Source organism: Esox lucius, chromosome 3, assembly GCF_011004845.1.
Source record: "Esox lucius isolate fEsoLuc1 chromosome 3, fEsoLuc1.pri, whole genome shotgun sequence".
NCBI classification, from domain to species: domain Eukaryota; kingdom Metazoa; phylum Chordata; class Actinopteri; order Esociformes; family Esocidae; genus Esox; species Esox lucius.
In genome coordinates, this window is record NC_047571.1 from 21,090,197 (window position 1) to 21,105,767 (window position 15,571).

Below are 15,571 nucleotides of genomic sequence, written 5' to 3' on the forward strand. Positions count from 1 at the left end.
TGTGAATTTGTGTGCTGAAATCAGTTAGAACAATGAACTTACAGTTCCTACAAAATGTTCTGCTGCATTTTAATCACCCAACCCTAAACTGTTTTCTGTGTATTTTGTTGTTGAAGTTACACCGTATATTTGCCCACTGTGGTATGGGGAAGAGAACGGGTGAAATTCCAGGCCCATAATAAAATGGGAAGTGATGTGGCCTCAGGCATTTATTTTGTTAATCATTTATTCTCCATAGCAATGTAAAGTACTAGCTGCCTGGAGTGAAGGTAATTTATTGATTTAAACTGATCAATCTCTCTGCTTTCTGTTTCTATAGCCTACCTATCTATGCATCACTCATGCTTTTATGTGCTGTTAGTTTTTCCTGTGTCTATCTGTCTGGTTCGTATGGTGACATGTCTGTCTTCTCAACCAAATCGGTTGCCATGGATCTTCGTCCAATAGTCTGCGTAGTGTCGTGAGACCACGTTGCCTTAATAGTCATGTGTTCTCAATAGTCTCCATGTGTTCTGTTTGACTTTTCAATCACTCTTTTTCTCTTGTGCGTATTCAATCTTTTTCTGTTCTTCTCATTCTCTCGCTTTGGCTCACTTTGTTCACAGTGGACCTGCTATAGGAATATGTCTGCTTGCAAATCTCCCAGCCATGTTGGAGTCCTTCCTTCTTCCTCTCTCATCCCTTCATCTCCCTCTCTCCCTCTCCCTCTCCCTCTGTCCTTCTCCTTCCCTCTTCCTCTCTCCTCCCTCCATCTCCCATCCTCTATCCCCCTCCATACCTTTTCTCTCTCTCCCTCCCTCTCTCCCTCCCCCTCCATCCCTCTCCCTCCCGCTTCCCCTCTCCCTCTTTCTCCTTTGCTCACTCTCTTGCTGTTTCTTGCTCATTTCTCCCTCTCCTGTCTGCTCTTCCAGTCATCTCCAGCTGAGTTGTTCTGTTGTTACATAAGTCTTCAGGTCAGAGTGTCACCTTGGTTGTCAAGGGAGACCGAGAACAGAGGGGCTATGGAAGACGGTCATGAGCGAATGGGGAGAGATGGCGCGCAGGATAGGAATGAAGAAAGAACAACATACTACACATAATGCAATGTCAGTGACTCAGAAATCTTAAGGAGGAAATGGAGAAAAATATGAGAGTCATGATAGAGTTCAGCAGATCAGGTCAACAAGTGAAATATAAATGAACAGCAACAAAATACATTAAAAACAAACCGTAGGGTTTAAAATAATGAGTGGATGATGCTGGATGAATGATCTGGCGGGGAGATGCTGTAGGACAGTAGGTGGAGGTGAATCAGAAAGACTGGAGGAGAGAAGAGTCAAATAGAAAGTATCACATAAGACCCAGCCTTGTTTCCAAAAAAAGTTGGGACGCTGAGTATAAATAAATAAAAATAAAATGCAATTATGTGCAGTTAATTTATCCCTATATTTAATTGAGAATAGTACAAAGACAACATATCAAATGTTGAAACTGAGAAATGTTATTGTTTTGGAAAAATACATGCCCAGCAACACGTTTCAAAGAAGTTGGGACAAAGTCCCATTGTGTTGCATCACCTCTTCTTTGAAAAATTATCTGTATGTGTTTGGGAACTGAGGAGAACAATTGCTATTGTATTGAAATTGAAATCTTGTCATATTCTTGATTGAAATAGGATTGCAGCTGCTAAACATTTTGGGTTCTCCTTTGTCGTTTTTTTCATTTCATAATGCGCCAAATGTTTACAATGGGTGAAACATTTGGCGCAAGCCAAAGATCCATGCTGTTGTAATACGTGCAGAATGTGTTTTGGCATTGTCTTGCTGAAAAAACCAAGGCCTTCCCTGAAAAAGACGTTGTCTGGATGACAGCATATGTGGCTCTAAAACCTGTATATTGTTCAGCGTTAACGGTGCCTTCACAGATGTGCAAGTCGACCACGCACTAATGCACATCCATACCATCATGGATGCTGGCTTTTGAACTGTGCGCTGATAAGAAGCTGGATGGTCCCTCTCCTCTTTAGCCTGGAGGACACAGAGTCTATGATTCCCAAAAACATATATTTTTTTCAAGAAACTATAATATTTCTGAGTTTCTACATTTAATATGTTGTCTTTGTACTATTTCCTATTGATTATAGTGTTAAAATTATTTGCACATCATTGCATTCTGTTTTTCTTTACATTTTACACAGCATCCCAACTTTTTGGGAAACAGGGTTTTAGAAAGAGCTATGTAGAGAGTTATGATTATTTTACCAGGTAAGATGCCTGACAGTGCATTATCATTTACAGCAATGACCTGGGGATCAGGCATGGGGGAACGAGAGTGGATTAATGCATTAGTGGTCACAGTCACATACTATAATCACAGAGGGAATCGCATACAGTCAAATATAGAGGTACATACAGGAAAAGTCCATATAAACAATCATATACACCAAGACACATAGAGAAACCGGATCTTATAGAGACACATGAAGAGACTCACATAGAGGGACCACAAAATCGCATAGAGACATAATGGAGAGATTCACACAGAGAGAGAGACACACAGAGATTCACATTAAGAGAGACACGTAAAGAGATTCATAGAGACACATAGAGAGATTCACAGATGCAGACACGTATAGAGATTCATAGAGACACATAGAGATTCACAGATTCGCAGACACGTAGAGGAATGCACATAAAAAGACAGGGATGTAGAGAGATTGATATAGAGAGTGAGACACACAGAGAGATTCACATACACAGACACGTATAGAGATTCACATAGAAAGTGAGACACGTAATGAGATTCATAATGGAAAAGGGGGAAATAGAGGGAAAGACATGTTGGCCTACAGATGGGTTGGGTGGAGTGTGACTGTGGGCTACACTCACTCCGGCTTTGCTCCATTAACCTACTTTGAGTAATCTGCCTTCTCCCTGTTTCATAACTAAGCTGCCAGAACCTTGCATCACAAAGCACAACCCCCACACAGCTCTCAGGGAGAAATTCAGTGCGCTGTGAATGGCATTAGTCAGAAGTAATAACTTTGACACCAAACTCAACATTTGTATACCACAATGCTGATGCCTATTTCTACTTTTCTGATCAACATCAACAAAATGTAATAGCCTACTACGAGTGCAAAAACAAATCAGCATTAACCAAATGTTTTGCAAGAAATTGTGATTTATGTACAAAAACACGATTTAACTACATATAAACAATATTTTTCTAATTCACATGACTTCATAGTTAAATATTAATTGTTGGTTTCTGATTGTCAATCACATGGATACGTTCTCTCTAATGCAAAGCATAACTGCTACAGAATGAACTGCTACCCCTCCTTAAAACTCGATCCCGCGTAGGCCTCGGCGCGGCCGCGAGAACTAAGAGAGGAGCAATCGGGAGTGAGATCATGTGAGAGTCCACGCGTCGAAAAGTGGGTTAGCAGGGTAGACTGAGCGAAAGGCAGTCAGAAAGAAAAGGGGGGTAGAGTACTGAAACCTTGCAAGCCAAGCTAAAACACGGTGTGAGCATTCTGTCAAAAGTTACCGAAATATTTCATCGCGAGAAACAGGATAACATGCAACTTAAACAGACGAAGTTATTGGCATTTGATTACACGTCGCAAGATTATTGTCCTTGTTTTTCGACAAATATTTTGTTAGACTACATTTTATTAGGTTAAAAAAAGTTTTCTTTTGCGTGCCAGCAAATGCAAGTCTTTCAACAGTTTGACATTTGTATTTACTTACGACCTATATGAAGTCCAGTTTATTGATCCAGAAACGGTAAACATTCAACATGCGAGGTAAGTTCATTATTACGCAATCATTTAGGTTCTGATCCATTATGGACTTTGAAATGTTTCACAGCAGAGACACAATGTACCAAAACCTGTTGAAACGTAACCTTTTTAACTGTAACATTATAACACATTTCTTTCCAAGTGCGTATCACGTTAATCTCATGCTGGGTTGCCTGACTGCGAGGTGCGCCACTGTGCTGTGACTGACTTGATCCTGGCTGTCAGTGAAATGGAATATTATAATTTTTCTCTGATGACGACTACTATTAAATATTGTAATATTAATCATACAGATTTTTTAGGTTCAGCATTTGAAAAAAGATGTTTTTACTTCCTTTAATTTATTTCAGGATTGAGAACATACGGTTTTTAAATATGTTTTGCATGTTTGATTTATTGTATAAATGTGATAATGATGGGCTGTTTCCCCAAAACCATCTTACGGCTTACTTAATACATTTTTAATGCTGAGACGTTTTGGGAAAACGGGCCCAGGTGGATATTCCAACTTGGAGCTCTTTCTACCTGGGGAATCCGTGCTGGTTTAAGAGAGTTGATTGGCAGTAACTGCACTTAGCTGTGGAAATGGACACCGTATTACAAATAGGCTACACAAAAGCACGGCCACGCATTATGTAATGGGCACATTATTCAGCATGTCATGAGGGCTTATGCCTAGTGGTATATGTACTTGCATTTATTGTTATCTTTGTCAAAACAGTTTCCTGTCTGAGCAAAGCAGTGCCATGAATCACTGTTAATGAATCCACTGTTTTGCTATCTTTCAATGTTGTTGCACTCATTGGAGAATTAATAATCTATGTTTTCGGCGTGTTGTTTTGATGGTGGTGCCAGCATGGCCGTTTGTGTGACTGTGCAGAGGGAGAGAGAGTTGGCTGTTCCACTGACCCAATTATGTCACCAAGCATTATACAGCATTTAGGTGTGCGGGAGGGAGAGAGAGTGTAGGGAAGGGCCCGGACTGGGAAGGAGAGTCAAAGGGCGAGAACAATTGGTCGCAAAACATCGCCCTTGCCTGCAAGGAATTCCGAAAGCGGTTAAACTTGAACTTGAACTTGGGCAGAAGGTTATATAATAATTTGCTTTAGCTTCTAGTATGGATATAGTAGTCGACAAGATTGACCAAGTCTGCAATTGGGGAAAAAATTATAAATGATTTCATTTGCTACAATTTTACTCTTTACTTTTGTTGCTGTCTGTTTTACTGGGCTGCCTCAAATGGCAACAGTGTTAGTGCAATCAAAAGCAAACCAAGACTTGTCACTATTACATCATAGGCTACCGTACTGTGTGGTTGACACAATAACTGAACCAAAGTTACAGCAATGTAACAACACATTGTGTATATATATATATACAGCTATTGTATTATCACATTATGCCTATTATTAGCATTGGCATACCAAACGTATGGGTTGTTTGGATGGGGGTTGTATGTTTTATTTATAAATGTTTTCTCCTGATTGATTTATTATTGTTATATTGTGAAAATATATTGTGAAAAGTATTTACAGAGTATGCTTTGGCAAAATGTACATTCTAAGATCATTCCAGTAAAGTAATTTGAATGTAATGTGTGTGTGTGTGCGCGCGGGCTCGCGCACGCGTTCGTGCGTGAGTGCTTCCACATCTAGCAGGATATGGAAACACTCCCAGTTATTCAGTTCACAGAAAATTTCAAAAAATAAAAAGACAACAGCATTAGCTGACATTTCTTTATGGCTCTTGTATGTTTGTATGCAAAGCATTTCTTAGTCCAATAAGGCATTCATTTTGCAACTCCGACCTTCCTCTTCTTATTGTTAATATTTGTATTGAATATTGCATTTCCTATTTCTGTTGTCATCGCAGTCCATCACTCTCATAAAAAGCAATGCATATTCTTATCACACATCTCTGAATGTGTAGGAACTCCCCCATTGGTGCCTATTGGATCACTTGGTATTAACATTTGGTTTGAATTATTGCACACCAGAAATGGAACTGAGCATGTGTAATCTAAGTGATAGAGCCATTTGAGGCAAAGCAAATCATTTTGGTTTTGGTCATTTGGTCATCATGAAGATTCTTTCCATTCATCATGTTGAATCTGAGTGTACCCCAAATGAACCCGGTCATAATGGAGACAATACCGCTGGGAATTGAACTCTTACACTATGCCCTTCATCTTGTATATAACAATAGAAGGGGATTGACTAGAGGGGCCTTTTGTGTGGCAATAACGGCACATTTGTGTCATGTAATGTGATCCTGTTTGGATTTCTTAGAGTGTTAGGAGTGTTGCCATAGAAGGCGATGCCTGGGGTTCTCTGTGCCCACCTGCACTGATGGGAGAACACAGGGTGTATGAAATTAAAATGAACCCAGGCAGTTGGCCTTAAGTCCAGATATTTCTGATTACTGCTGGGTGAGGTACATTGAGAGGAGGTGAAGGAAGTAAAGACTCTTAGCTGGGACACACCCAGCATTGAATGATATAGATGTTATGATCTTCATCAAGTACTGAGTGTCCCTTTCACTGGATCACAGCTTAAAATGTACTCCAGATTTACTCTGACATGCCCTGTCCAGAGCTGCACTGAGCCTGTCTCGACACAGCCCGCGGATGTCAGGGTTCTGTGTGTGTTATGTTTGTACGCCTCAGTTGGACAGTACAGAGTGTGAGTTTTGAGTCAATAAGTACATAATGGCATCAAAGTAGACCTTTGCTCGGAACAGATTATCGCAGTCTGCGTGTGTGTGTGTGTCTGCGTGTGTGTGTGTGTCTGCGTGTGTGTGTGTGTGTCTGCGTGTGTGTGTGTGTCTGCGTGTGTGTGTGCACACCTGCGCCCACCCATGTTGGAACTATTAATTGCTAAATGTAGCTGCCACTTGCTGTTTAGTTAAAGGGCATCCAATCTGCTTGTCAAGTTACGGGCCCCCTGACACACCTGACCTTCTGACACACTAAACGTAGCCCCCACGTTCCATGTTAGATTCCAAAAACGGAGCAGTGTTACCACATAGCTAGGAGGCTGTTGAGTTAGCCCCTCTGGTAGAGGTGAAGTGTTTGTAAAACTGTCTGGAGATAAATAGTGGTGGCACACTTGGCTCCTCAAGACAATGTTTTTTGCATGTTTGTCATGGCTCTCTACCAATGTAATCCATTTCTGCCTGACATTTCTGCCTGTTTTTTGGGGTGGCTGACTAAAGATACATTGCTATAGGTTCAATGCCAGTTTTGACAATGCTGGTAAGATAGATGTCAGCTGAATATATGATAATATAAATAACAATTATAAAAATTGCAATGCATGTTTATGACAACAGTTTTATGGCGGTTATTGTACCCACCAAAAATACTGAAATACCAGATTTCTTAGAGGATTGCAAAATTAGGTTAACTGTTCCTTTATAGGTTAGGATTGAGTCCTTAGGAACTTGGGAACGCCTGTCGAAACGCCTTAAGTTTGTTTTATTTGGCCAGAGGACTCCGATTCACATTTCTTGGTTATGTAACCAGTTTTGTTTTGATGAACTCAGTTCTGGTTGACTCTGAGAGGATCTGAATGACAGTATTCTTTCCAGGAGTATTAGTCAGAGGTTAATGTAGAGGGGTTGATCTGACAGCTCAGGTCAAGGATTAACGGAAGGACTCAGTGATGTTTGTTAGACCTTGACTCCCACCATTTGTCAGATGAAGATAACATGTGTCCTTTCCCTGTACATCACTGCTTTAAGAACTTATCCTATATTCTTTAGTTGCTATCACACCTTTATAATGCAACATATTATTCATTATTTTGCATTCTGTGCTACATCACAGCAAAATGCAGTTCAGTAGCTATTGCTTCATCTGCCTCTCAGTTCTTGTTTCTCTCCCTTTAGCAAAGCAGAACAGTCAGAATACATATACAAATATGCAGTCAATTATAGTGGTTTCAATGATGTCTGTTGTCTTTTATTTTATTACTTAATTCCCACTAATTCACTCACGCATATCAAGTGAAAGAGTATAATTCAGCCATAATGACCGTAATAAGTATGCATTTCTTATTTGTTTTACCACATTTATGGAATAAACAACAATATGGAATAAAGATGTGTATGTTGTTTTAATAATGATGTGTTTTTAAAGGGCAGTCCTTGAAGCTGTGCTTAATGGAATGCCAAAGTCTAGATCGTGTCCACCTTAAAAGCCAGGCAGAGAGCCTTATCCAGACACTGTGAACGCGCCTGGCTACCCCCTCCCTACCCTCCCCTCGGTGAGAAACTGTGTCAGTAGGACAGAATGGTCTGACAGGCAACCGTGCCTAAGTGATATCCCACGCAGCCAACCCCAAACAGGCCCTACCCGCCCCTCAGCCAATGGAAGATGCAGCAGCAGAGAGTAGGCGGGTCGAAGGACTGCTAGAGTGACCTCCCTGATTGAGTGTGTTTGTGGAATGCTCCCAGACAAGAGTTATATAACTGGGGTGTGTGTGTGTGTGTGTGTGGGGGGGGGGGGGGGAGCAGAACAGATTGCATGCCTGCAGCTGCCGAGGTTGCTCTCTGCATTTTGAGTCACTACTTAAAGGAGAGAAAAGCAGACTTTTCTACTGTCTTTATATTTAAAGGGATTTATTCTTCCAACAGTTAATGCCACAACAGCAATCCATTTAATTACTCAGTTTAAATGATTTTCCTGCTTCAGAACTAGCCGATTTGTCATAGCTTTCTCTGGCCTACAAATGAAGTAGACTGTCAGTAAAGCAATGGCAATGGCATTACATGCATATGTGTAGGAGTTGTTTCTGGCTCTGCTTACTGGTTGGTCCTATAACTGCTGTGAAGTAGTACAGGAGAGTCTGTTTAAAACAGATTTTATCTTCACATACTGCCCTCCATTTTAGCCCCTAATCTGGGCCCCTTGTATATGAGCGGGGGAGAGAGAGAGAGCGGGGGAGAGAGAGCGAGAGAGAGAGAGAGACCAGGGGATATCAAGTGTGTGTGGGGGGACTGGGTTTCTTGACACATGACTCAGTCTATTTCTGTCTCTCAACTCACGAGGTCCACCGAAAAACAGACAGACAGCCGTGTAGGAGAAGTTGCTTTGATTAAATCATCAAGTCCCCTCATTCTTTTTAGTGCACGTTTACTTTTAGTTATTTACTTCTTTTTGTATAACTGTATTTCAATAAAAGGTGTCACGGATGTGGCGTGATTTTGAGTCGACATCTGAACACCTTTATGTCAGGTAGAGAGAAGCTGACAGCCTGTCTTTCACTTCAGTCTGCCACCCCTTTTTTCCCAGTGTGTTTTCATAGCAACATGCCAGGTACAAACCTGTTAATCGGTTACAAACGCCAGTATTTTGCCAACTCTAGCCCTCCTCTGTTTATGTTAACGTTTGCAACACGTTATGTAATCCCATCTGGTTTGGATATGAGCTCTTCTTGGACATGCTGGGGTGTTATTCAGTAGTGAGAGGAGTGTTTGTTTGCGCGTGCATGCGCCTGCGCCGGCTGTTTCAGTCAAAACTTTGGTACTTACTTACTTAACTTTTTTTTTTTTTTTTTTACGGTTTAATGTCTTAATTGATCTTCCCAGCTTTAAAATCTTTTCTTTCCTGTGTCTCTGCAGCTCAAATAGAAGTCATACCCTGCAAGATCTGTGGGGACAAATCCTCAGGAATCCACTATGGTGTTATTACCTGTGAAGGCTGCAAGGTGAGCCAGTAGAGTTTTACCATTTTACTACGTCAAGTTGGTCAGGCTAGACTCTTATAAAACCTAATGTATTGTGATGAGTAGTTAAATGTGTCCATACTATAACATCTTCGATAATGATGCTGTATGTGTATACATCAGGTTATCATTTGCATAATTCTGTTGTATTTCCTCGTGCAGGGGTTCTTCCGCCGCAGCCAGCAAAACAATGCCATGTACTCGTGTTCCCGGCAGAGGAACTGTCTCATAGACCGAACCAACCGCAACCGCTGCCAACATTGCAGACTGCAGAAGTGTTTGGCGTTAGGCATGAGTCGGGATGGTAGGTCCCCTCCGCACACTCACAGCTGGGTGGGGGTCCAATCGTCATTTTTTATATATAATGTATTTTGATTTTAATTGGCCTCACCCCCGCAGCAAGGCCTGCAGGAACGCATTTAACTGGAACATGAAAGCATTTTACACACTAATATCCACTAATTGTCATTAGTCTCACAGATGTCAGACCAGTATATTTCTTTTGTAAATTTGGCCTGTAATCTAACCCCTAAGCTGATAATAAGCAAAATATGTTGTGAAACCTGTACCCACCCACACACATGCACACGTTTACACACACAGCCACACAAAGACAAATGTTTATTGGCCCAGAGATAAGGACATAACGATACTTATTTTACGTCGACATTCTTTCCGCTTCTCGTCTGCCGGTCCAGCTGTGAAGTTTGGCCGTATGTCTAAGAAGCAGCGCGACAGCCTTTACGCTGAGGTCCAGAAGCACCAGAAGAACCAGGAGTGTCTGAACCATGGTTTGTCCCTGTCCAGGGAAGATGCGTCTGGTGGAGACAGCGAGGGGGACAGGCAGGGCGAACTTAGTCGCTCCTACAGCAGCAGGGGCTCCAGCTCCACCTTGAGCGATCTGGATGACATTGCGGTGCTCCCTGAACTGTTCGACCTGCCCTTGACCCCGGAGGAGGCCAATGAGTACTGCAGCCTGGAGCCGCTGGGAGGCCACGGCGGGAGCACCGGGAATGCCTCCAACTCCTCGTCGTCCTCGTCCACCTCGTCCAATCAGAATTCTCCTCAGCAAAATCTGCTGGATGTCACCGACGCCAACGGGATCAAGCACGAGTACCAGATGTTGTCGCTCCCACAGGGCACCCTGCTGGAGCCGCGGCCGGACGACTGCACGCTCATGGATATAGGTAGAAAAGTACATGAGTATTTCTATAAATGACAAGCCACAGTGTCCCAGGGAGCGTGTTGTATGTGGTGGCGCCGTATTCATACAGAAGGTGGGTGTCGGTTCTGTTTCAGAGCGGATCACCCAGAGTATTGTCAAGTCCCACCTGGAGACGAGTCAGTACAGCTCTGACCAGCTGAAGAGGCTGGCGTACAGTGGTCTGCAGTATTCATCTGAGGAGACCCGCAACTTCCAGTGCAAGGTTACCACTCACTCACTCACTCACTGTTTCTCTCACACAAACACACACACACACACACACACACACACACAATCCTCATTCCTAGTAGTAATATATTGTTGTATTGAATGATTGTTTCCCTCTTTCTCCCAGTCATCAGAGTCCATGTGGCAGCAGTGTGCCCATCACATCACCAATGCCATTCAGTACGTGGTGGAGTTTGCCAAACGCATCACAGGCTTCATGGACCTGTGTCAGAACGACCAGATTATCCTACTCAAAGCAGGTCAGTACCTAAAACACACACACAAGCATAGTCAAGTAACTGCAACATACATATAGACATTAAGGTCCTAAACTAGCAGGGCACTTGTATCTGTGTGACATGCACACTCTCTCTTACACATGCAAACACATTATTTCAAACCCTGTATAACACCATAACATTGAACCACATGAAAAGTATTGCAGTCTTGAATGAATAAATTGTATAAATTCTTTATCTTGCTAACTTTGATCCTCTCCAACCTTCTTCCTTGTGTTGTCTTTTGGTTTCTATTGGTTTGGTTTAAAAATACAACACATGACTGCTCCAACCAAATTTTTATCTATTCATATACAAAAACACAAACATTTTATTTTACATTCACCACATATAATACCATTTTCAAATGCTTTTCAAAATCTTCGGTGATATCCATGTTTTGCTGGTAATTTTCAATATCTTCCAATCTAAAATATTTACTTATCGTTGTGTGCTGGTTTGCGCATGTTGGAGCATTTTTTTTGTCCACTGTACGCCTCTCACCTCTCTCCATCTATGTGGCTGTCTATATCATTGCCCTTATAGGCTGCTTGGAGGTGCTGCTGATTAGGATGTGCAGGGCGTTTAATGTTAATAACAACACCATCTTCTTTGATGGCAAGTTTGCATCCGCCCAGTTCTTCAAAGCCCTCGGTAAGTGTCTCCTAAATCGGCTACAATTTCTATGCATAGGATTGAATGTGCAGTTGAATGTATAGAGTTGATACTGTTACGTACTCCAATTAGCCTGATCCAAAAGCCTACTAACTTGAGTTCTATTGTTTTGCTACATCATCTGAACATGCAGTGCCTTGCAAAAGTGTTGAAACCCCTGACCAATTCTCTCATATTACTCAGTTACAAATAGAAACATTTGAAATGTTGTTCTCTCAGATATTTTATTGACTAACACTCAAAATTAATTGTTAGTTTTATTTTGGGATATGTAATGTATATGCAGTACTGTGCAAAGGTCTTAGGCACCTGAAAGTCAAACTTTATTTGGGTAGTAAATGTTTTAATTAAAAACAATACAGAAGTTGCCAGAAGTTTGGAATTGTGTACAGAAAGAAATTGGTACTTTTATTCACCAAACTGGCATTCAACTAATCACAATGTATAGTCAGGACATTTATACAATGAAAAATGTCTTTCACAACATAAACCACTTAAAAGAGTTCTCATCAAAAAAAATCCTCCACATGCAGCAATGCGCATACTCAGGTGACATTTCACTCTACACTTCCTGTAGCACTTGCCATAGATGTGACTGGCTTCTCGAGCTCTTCTCACACACTTAACAGTCTAGCTAATCCTACAAAGCTCAATGGGGCTAAGATCAGGAGACTGTGTCGGTCAGTCCATCACTGTCAGTACTCCTGAGGTCTGCTTTGTCCCCAAATAGTTTTTGCATAACTTAGAAGTGTGTTTAGAATCATTATCCTACTACATTATGAAATTGGTCCCTATTCATATCTGACCATGGGATGGAATGGCATTGGAGAATAGAATTGCATCCTTTCTTGTTTAGGGTTTCTTGCACTCTGTATAAATCTCAATTTTCCAGCAACAACACACCTTCATAACATAACATTTTCTCCACCATGCTTGACTGATGGTGTTAAGCATTCCTCCAACATCACCCTTCGTCTCATACATTTTCCTGTTTGAGGACAAAACATTTCCAGTTATCTATTGTCCAATGTTTGTGTTTCTTTGCCACTTTTGTTTTTCTGTTTCAAAAGTGGCTTTTTCTTTGCAATAATTCCCATAAGGCCTGTACCACTGAGTCTTCTCTTAACTGTTGTACATGAAACTGGTTTTGAGCAGTTAGAATTTAATTGTCAGCTGAGGATAATCTTGTTTAGTTGTACATCTGGACCTACCTCTTTTTTGTCCTTGTTAGAGCCAGTTGTCTTTTGTCTTTGAAAACTAGTGTACACTCTTGTATAAAAGCTTCAGTGCTTTGGATTTTAAGCATTCTATAGCCTTCATTCCTCAAAACAATTATTGACTGATGAGTTTCAAGACAAAGATATATCTTTCTTGCTGTTTTTGACCTAATGTTGACCTTAAGACATGCCAATCTATTGCATGCTGTGGCATCTCAAAAACAAACACAAAAAGGATGTCAAGCTTCATTTAACAAACCAAATAACTTTCAGCTGTGTTTATAATGGCAAGTGATTCTCTAGTACCAAATTAGCAATTTAGCATGATTACTCAAGGATAAGGTGTTGGAGTGTACATTATTTCAAACATTTGCCCCCGAGTGTGTGTGTGTGTGTGTGTGTGTGTTTGTTTATTACAAATGAATACTTAGTAACCAAATAAATTACATTAGTTCAACTCTGTTGCCTGCTGTAAGACCTTTGTACAGTACTGTACAAATATATATTTTGGTATGTTCCAAATTCAGTGTCAAAGTGAATTTGAACCATTATTCTAGTCTAGGTTATTCAGATTGCCACCAATGTTCAAAAAGTGGCACAACTTTTCAATGGGATTGAGATGGACTTTAATTGTGCCACTGTAGGTCATTCACATTTTTGTTTTTTAGCCACTTTTTTCAAAATGAAGCAGCTTCTCTTACAGTATTTCCCTATATTTTGCACTGTCCATTCTTCTTTCAAGTTTTATACGATATCCAGTCTTTGCTGATGAGAAGCATCCCCACAGAATGAAGTTGCCATTACTGTGCTTTGTTGAAGTTGCCATTATTGTGTTTGTTGAGGCATGCGTAGTGTTAGGTTTGTGCCACACACAGCACTATCTTGGGCTCATCTGACCAAAAAAAAACTTTCCCACAATGCAGCTGCACTCTCATTCTTTCAGTTGACACTTTTTGAGTACTTGCTTTTTTCTTGCCAAACTTCAGTACTAGACAGTTTTAAGTAGTTCTCTTGATATGATGGATTTGAGCACTACTCCACTCCCGGCCACTGAACTCTCAGTCTCCTTCAAAGTGATTGATGCCATGTTTGTGGTTTCACTCCGACTTGTCCTTTTTGTTTCAACACTGAGTTTTAAGGTACAGCATTTTGTTGGCAGTGTCAGGTTGTCTGATGCAGCTTCCACTTCCTGGTTATTGATACAACTGTTCTCACTGGGATTTCCAATCACTTGTATATTATTTTGTACCCTTTTCCTTAACTGTGTATTTTTATTACTTTATCTCTAAAGTAATGAACCTAACATCACCTTACAATAATTGATTTTGAGTCAGTGTTTTGAAAGAAGATATCAAACAGAACAATATGTCACTTTGTAATTCAGTTGAATAAACGAATTAGCCAGGGGTTTCAATACTTTAGCAAGGTACTGTATTCATTTAAACTTGTGAGATACAGATGGTAGTATGTCAAATGCCGTTAAATGAAAGCTCAACATGATATTTGTTTATCTAATGATGTTTCTCTGCAGGTTGTGATGACCTTGTCAGTGCAGTGTTTGACCTGGCTAAGGGTCTCTGCCGCCTGCAGCTGAGTGATGAGGAGATGGCTCTATTCAGTGCCGCTGTTCTCCTTTCCCCAAATCGACCATGGCTGACAGACAGACAGAAGGTACAGAAGCTACAGGAGAAAGTCTACCTGGCTCTGCAACACAGTCTGCACATGAGTGGGGCTGCCGACGAGAAACTAGACAAGGTGAGGCTCAGCAAGCGTGACAATAAGACCCAACTCACAGTTTTTAGTCATGTCCCAGTTGGCCAAGAATCACCATATTGGAGTCACTGATGTAGCATGTCAGCCATTAGCCCTCTGACCACTCTCCAGTGACTTCATTTTGACAATTCTCTCCAAAATATCCAATCCGGCTAAATATTTTCATAGCGACTTATAAGAATGGTCTTATTCTGTATACATTCTGAAGACTTTAATGTTGGGTTCATAGGTGTAGACTGGATCGGTGCAGCTTAGCTGATGTCCATATGTAATACATGCTTTCTCCCATTCCACCCACCAAGCCCTTATCTAATGTGGGTTTCTGACTGATCTCTGTGTGTCCACTCTCCTCAGATGGTTTCCAAGCTGCCGATGATGAAGTCAATCTGTAATCTCCATATCGACAAGCTGGAGTTTTTTCGTCTTGTCCACCCTGAGACTGCATACAGCTTTCCTCCACTCTACAGGGAAGTGTTTGGGAGTGAGATCTCTCTCCCCGACTCTACAAACGGCTCTTAAATGGATGGAGTGAATGTCTTAGAGAGAGTGATAATGAGAGGTAGCGGGCAGATGTGAGGAAGCGCAAGGAGAGATTGAGTGAGGGAAATAAATACTGACCTCAGAAATAACCAGCAGTTAACAAGACAATCCAGGACTTAAAATACTCAGTCTCCCAGCATCCT

The 15,571-nt window shown here is 41.2% G+C and overlaps 1 protein-coding gene across 2 annotated transcripts; it reads left to right on the plus strand.

Moving 5' to 3' along the window:
- The first annotated feature begins 3,364 nt into the window (after window positions 1-3,364).
- On the plus strand, window positions 3,365-15,510 carry LOC105020441 (nuclear receptor ROR-beta-like). Of its 2 annotated transcripts, none has more exons than XM_010887486.3 (9): window positions 3,365-3,790; window positions 9,410-9,495; window positions 9,676-9,817; window positions 10,212-10,700; window positions 10,813-10,940; window positions 11,073-11,205; window positions 11,770-11,877; window positions 14,647-14,870; window positions 15,243-15,510. In XM_010887486.3, the coding sequence occupies exons 1-9, from the start codon at window positions 3,784-3,786 to the stop codon at window positions 15,405-15,407; spliced, it is 1,482 nt and encodes a 493-aa protein (XP_010885788.1). In that variant the 5' UTR covers window positions 3,365-3,783; the 3' UTR covers window positions 15,408-15,510. The 2 variants fall into 2 exon arrangements, with proteins under 2 accessions (XP_010885788.1, XP_010885777.3); XM_010887475.4 differs by lacking the exon at window positions 3,365-3,790 and adding an exon at window positions 8,950-9,104.
- Window positions 15,511-15,571: the final 61 nt, after the last annotated feature.

What these genes read in the sequence shown, in the direction of transcription:
- LOC105020441 (XM_010887475.4), top strand. Translation starts at nt 9,017, where the DNA reads ATGTCAGGTAGAGAGAAGCTGACAGCCTGTCTTTCACTTCAGTCTGCC. An exon ending in TTTTCATAGCAACATGCCAG is followed by an intron (nt 9,105 to 9,409) that starts GTACAAACCTGT and finishes GTGTCTCTGCAG; the next exon opens with CTCAAATAGAAGTCATACCC. An exon ending in TTACCTGTGAAGGCTGCAAG is followed by an intron (nt 9,496 to 9,675) that starts GTGAGCCAGTAG and finishes TTCCTCGTGCAG; the next exon opens with GGGTTCTTCCGCCGCAGCCA.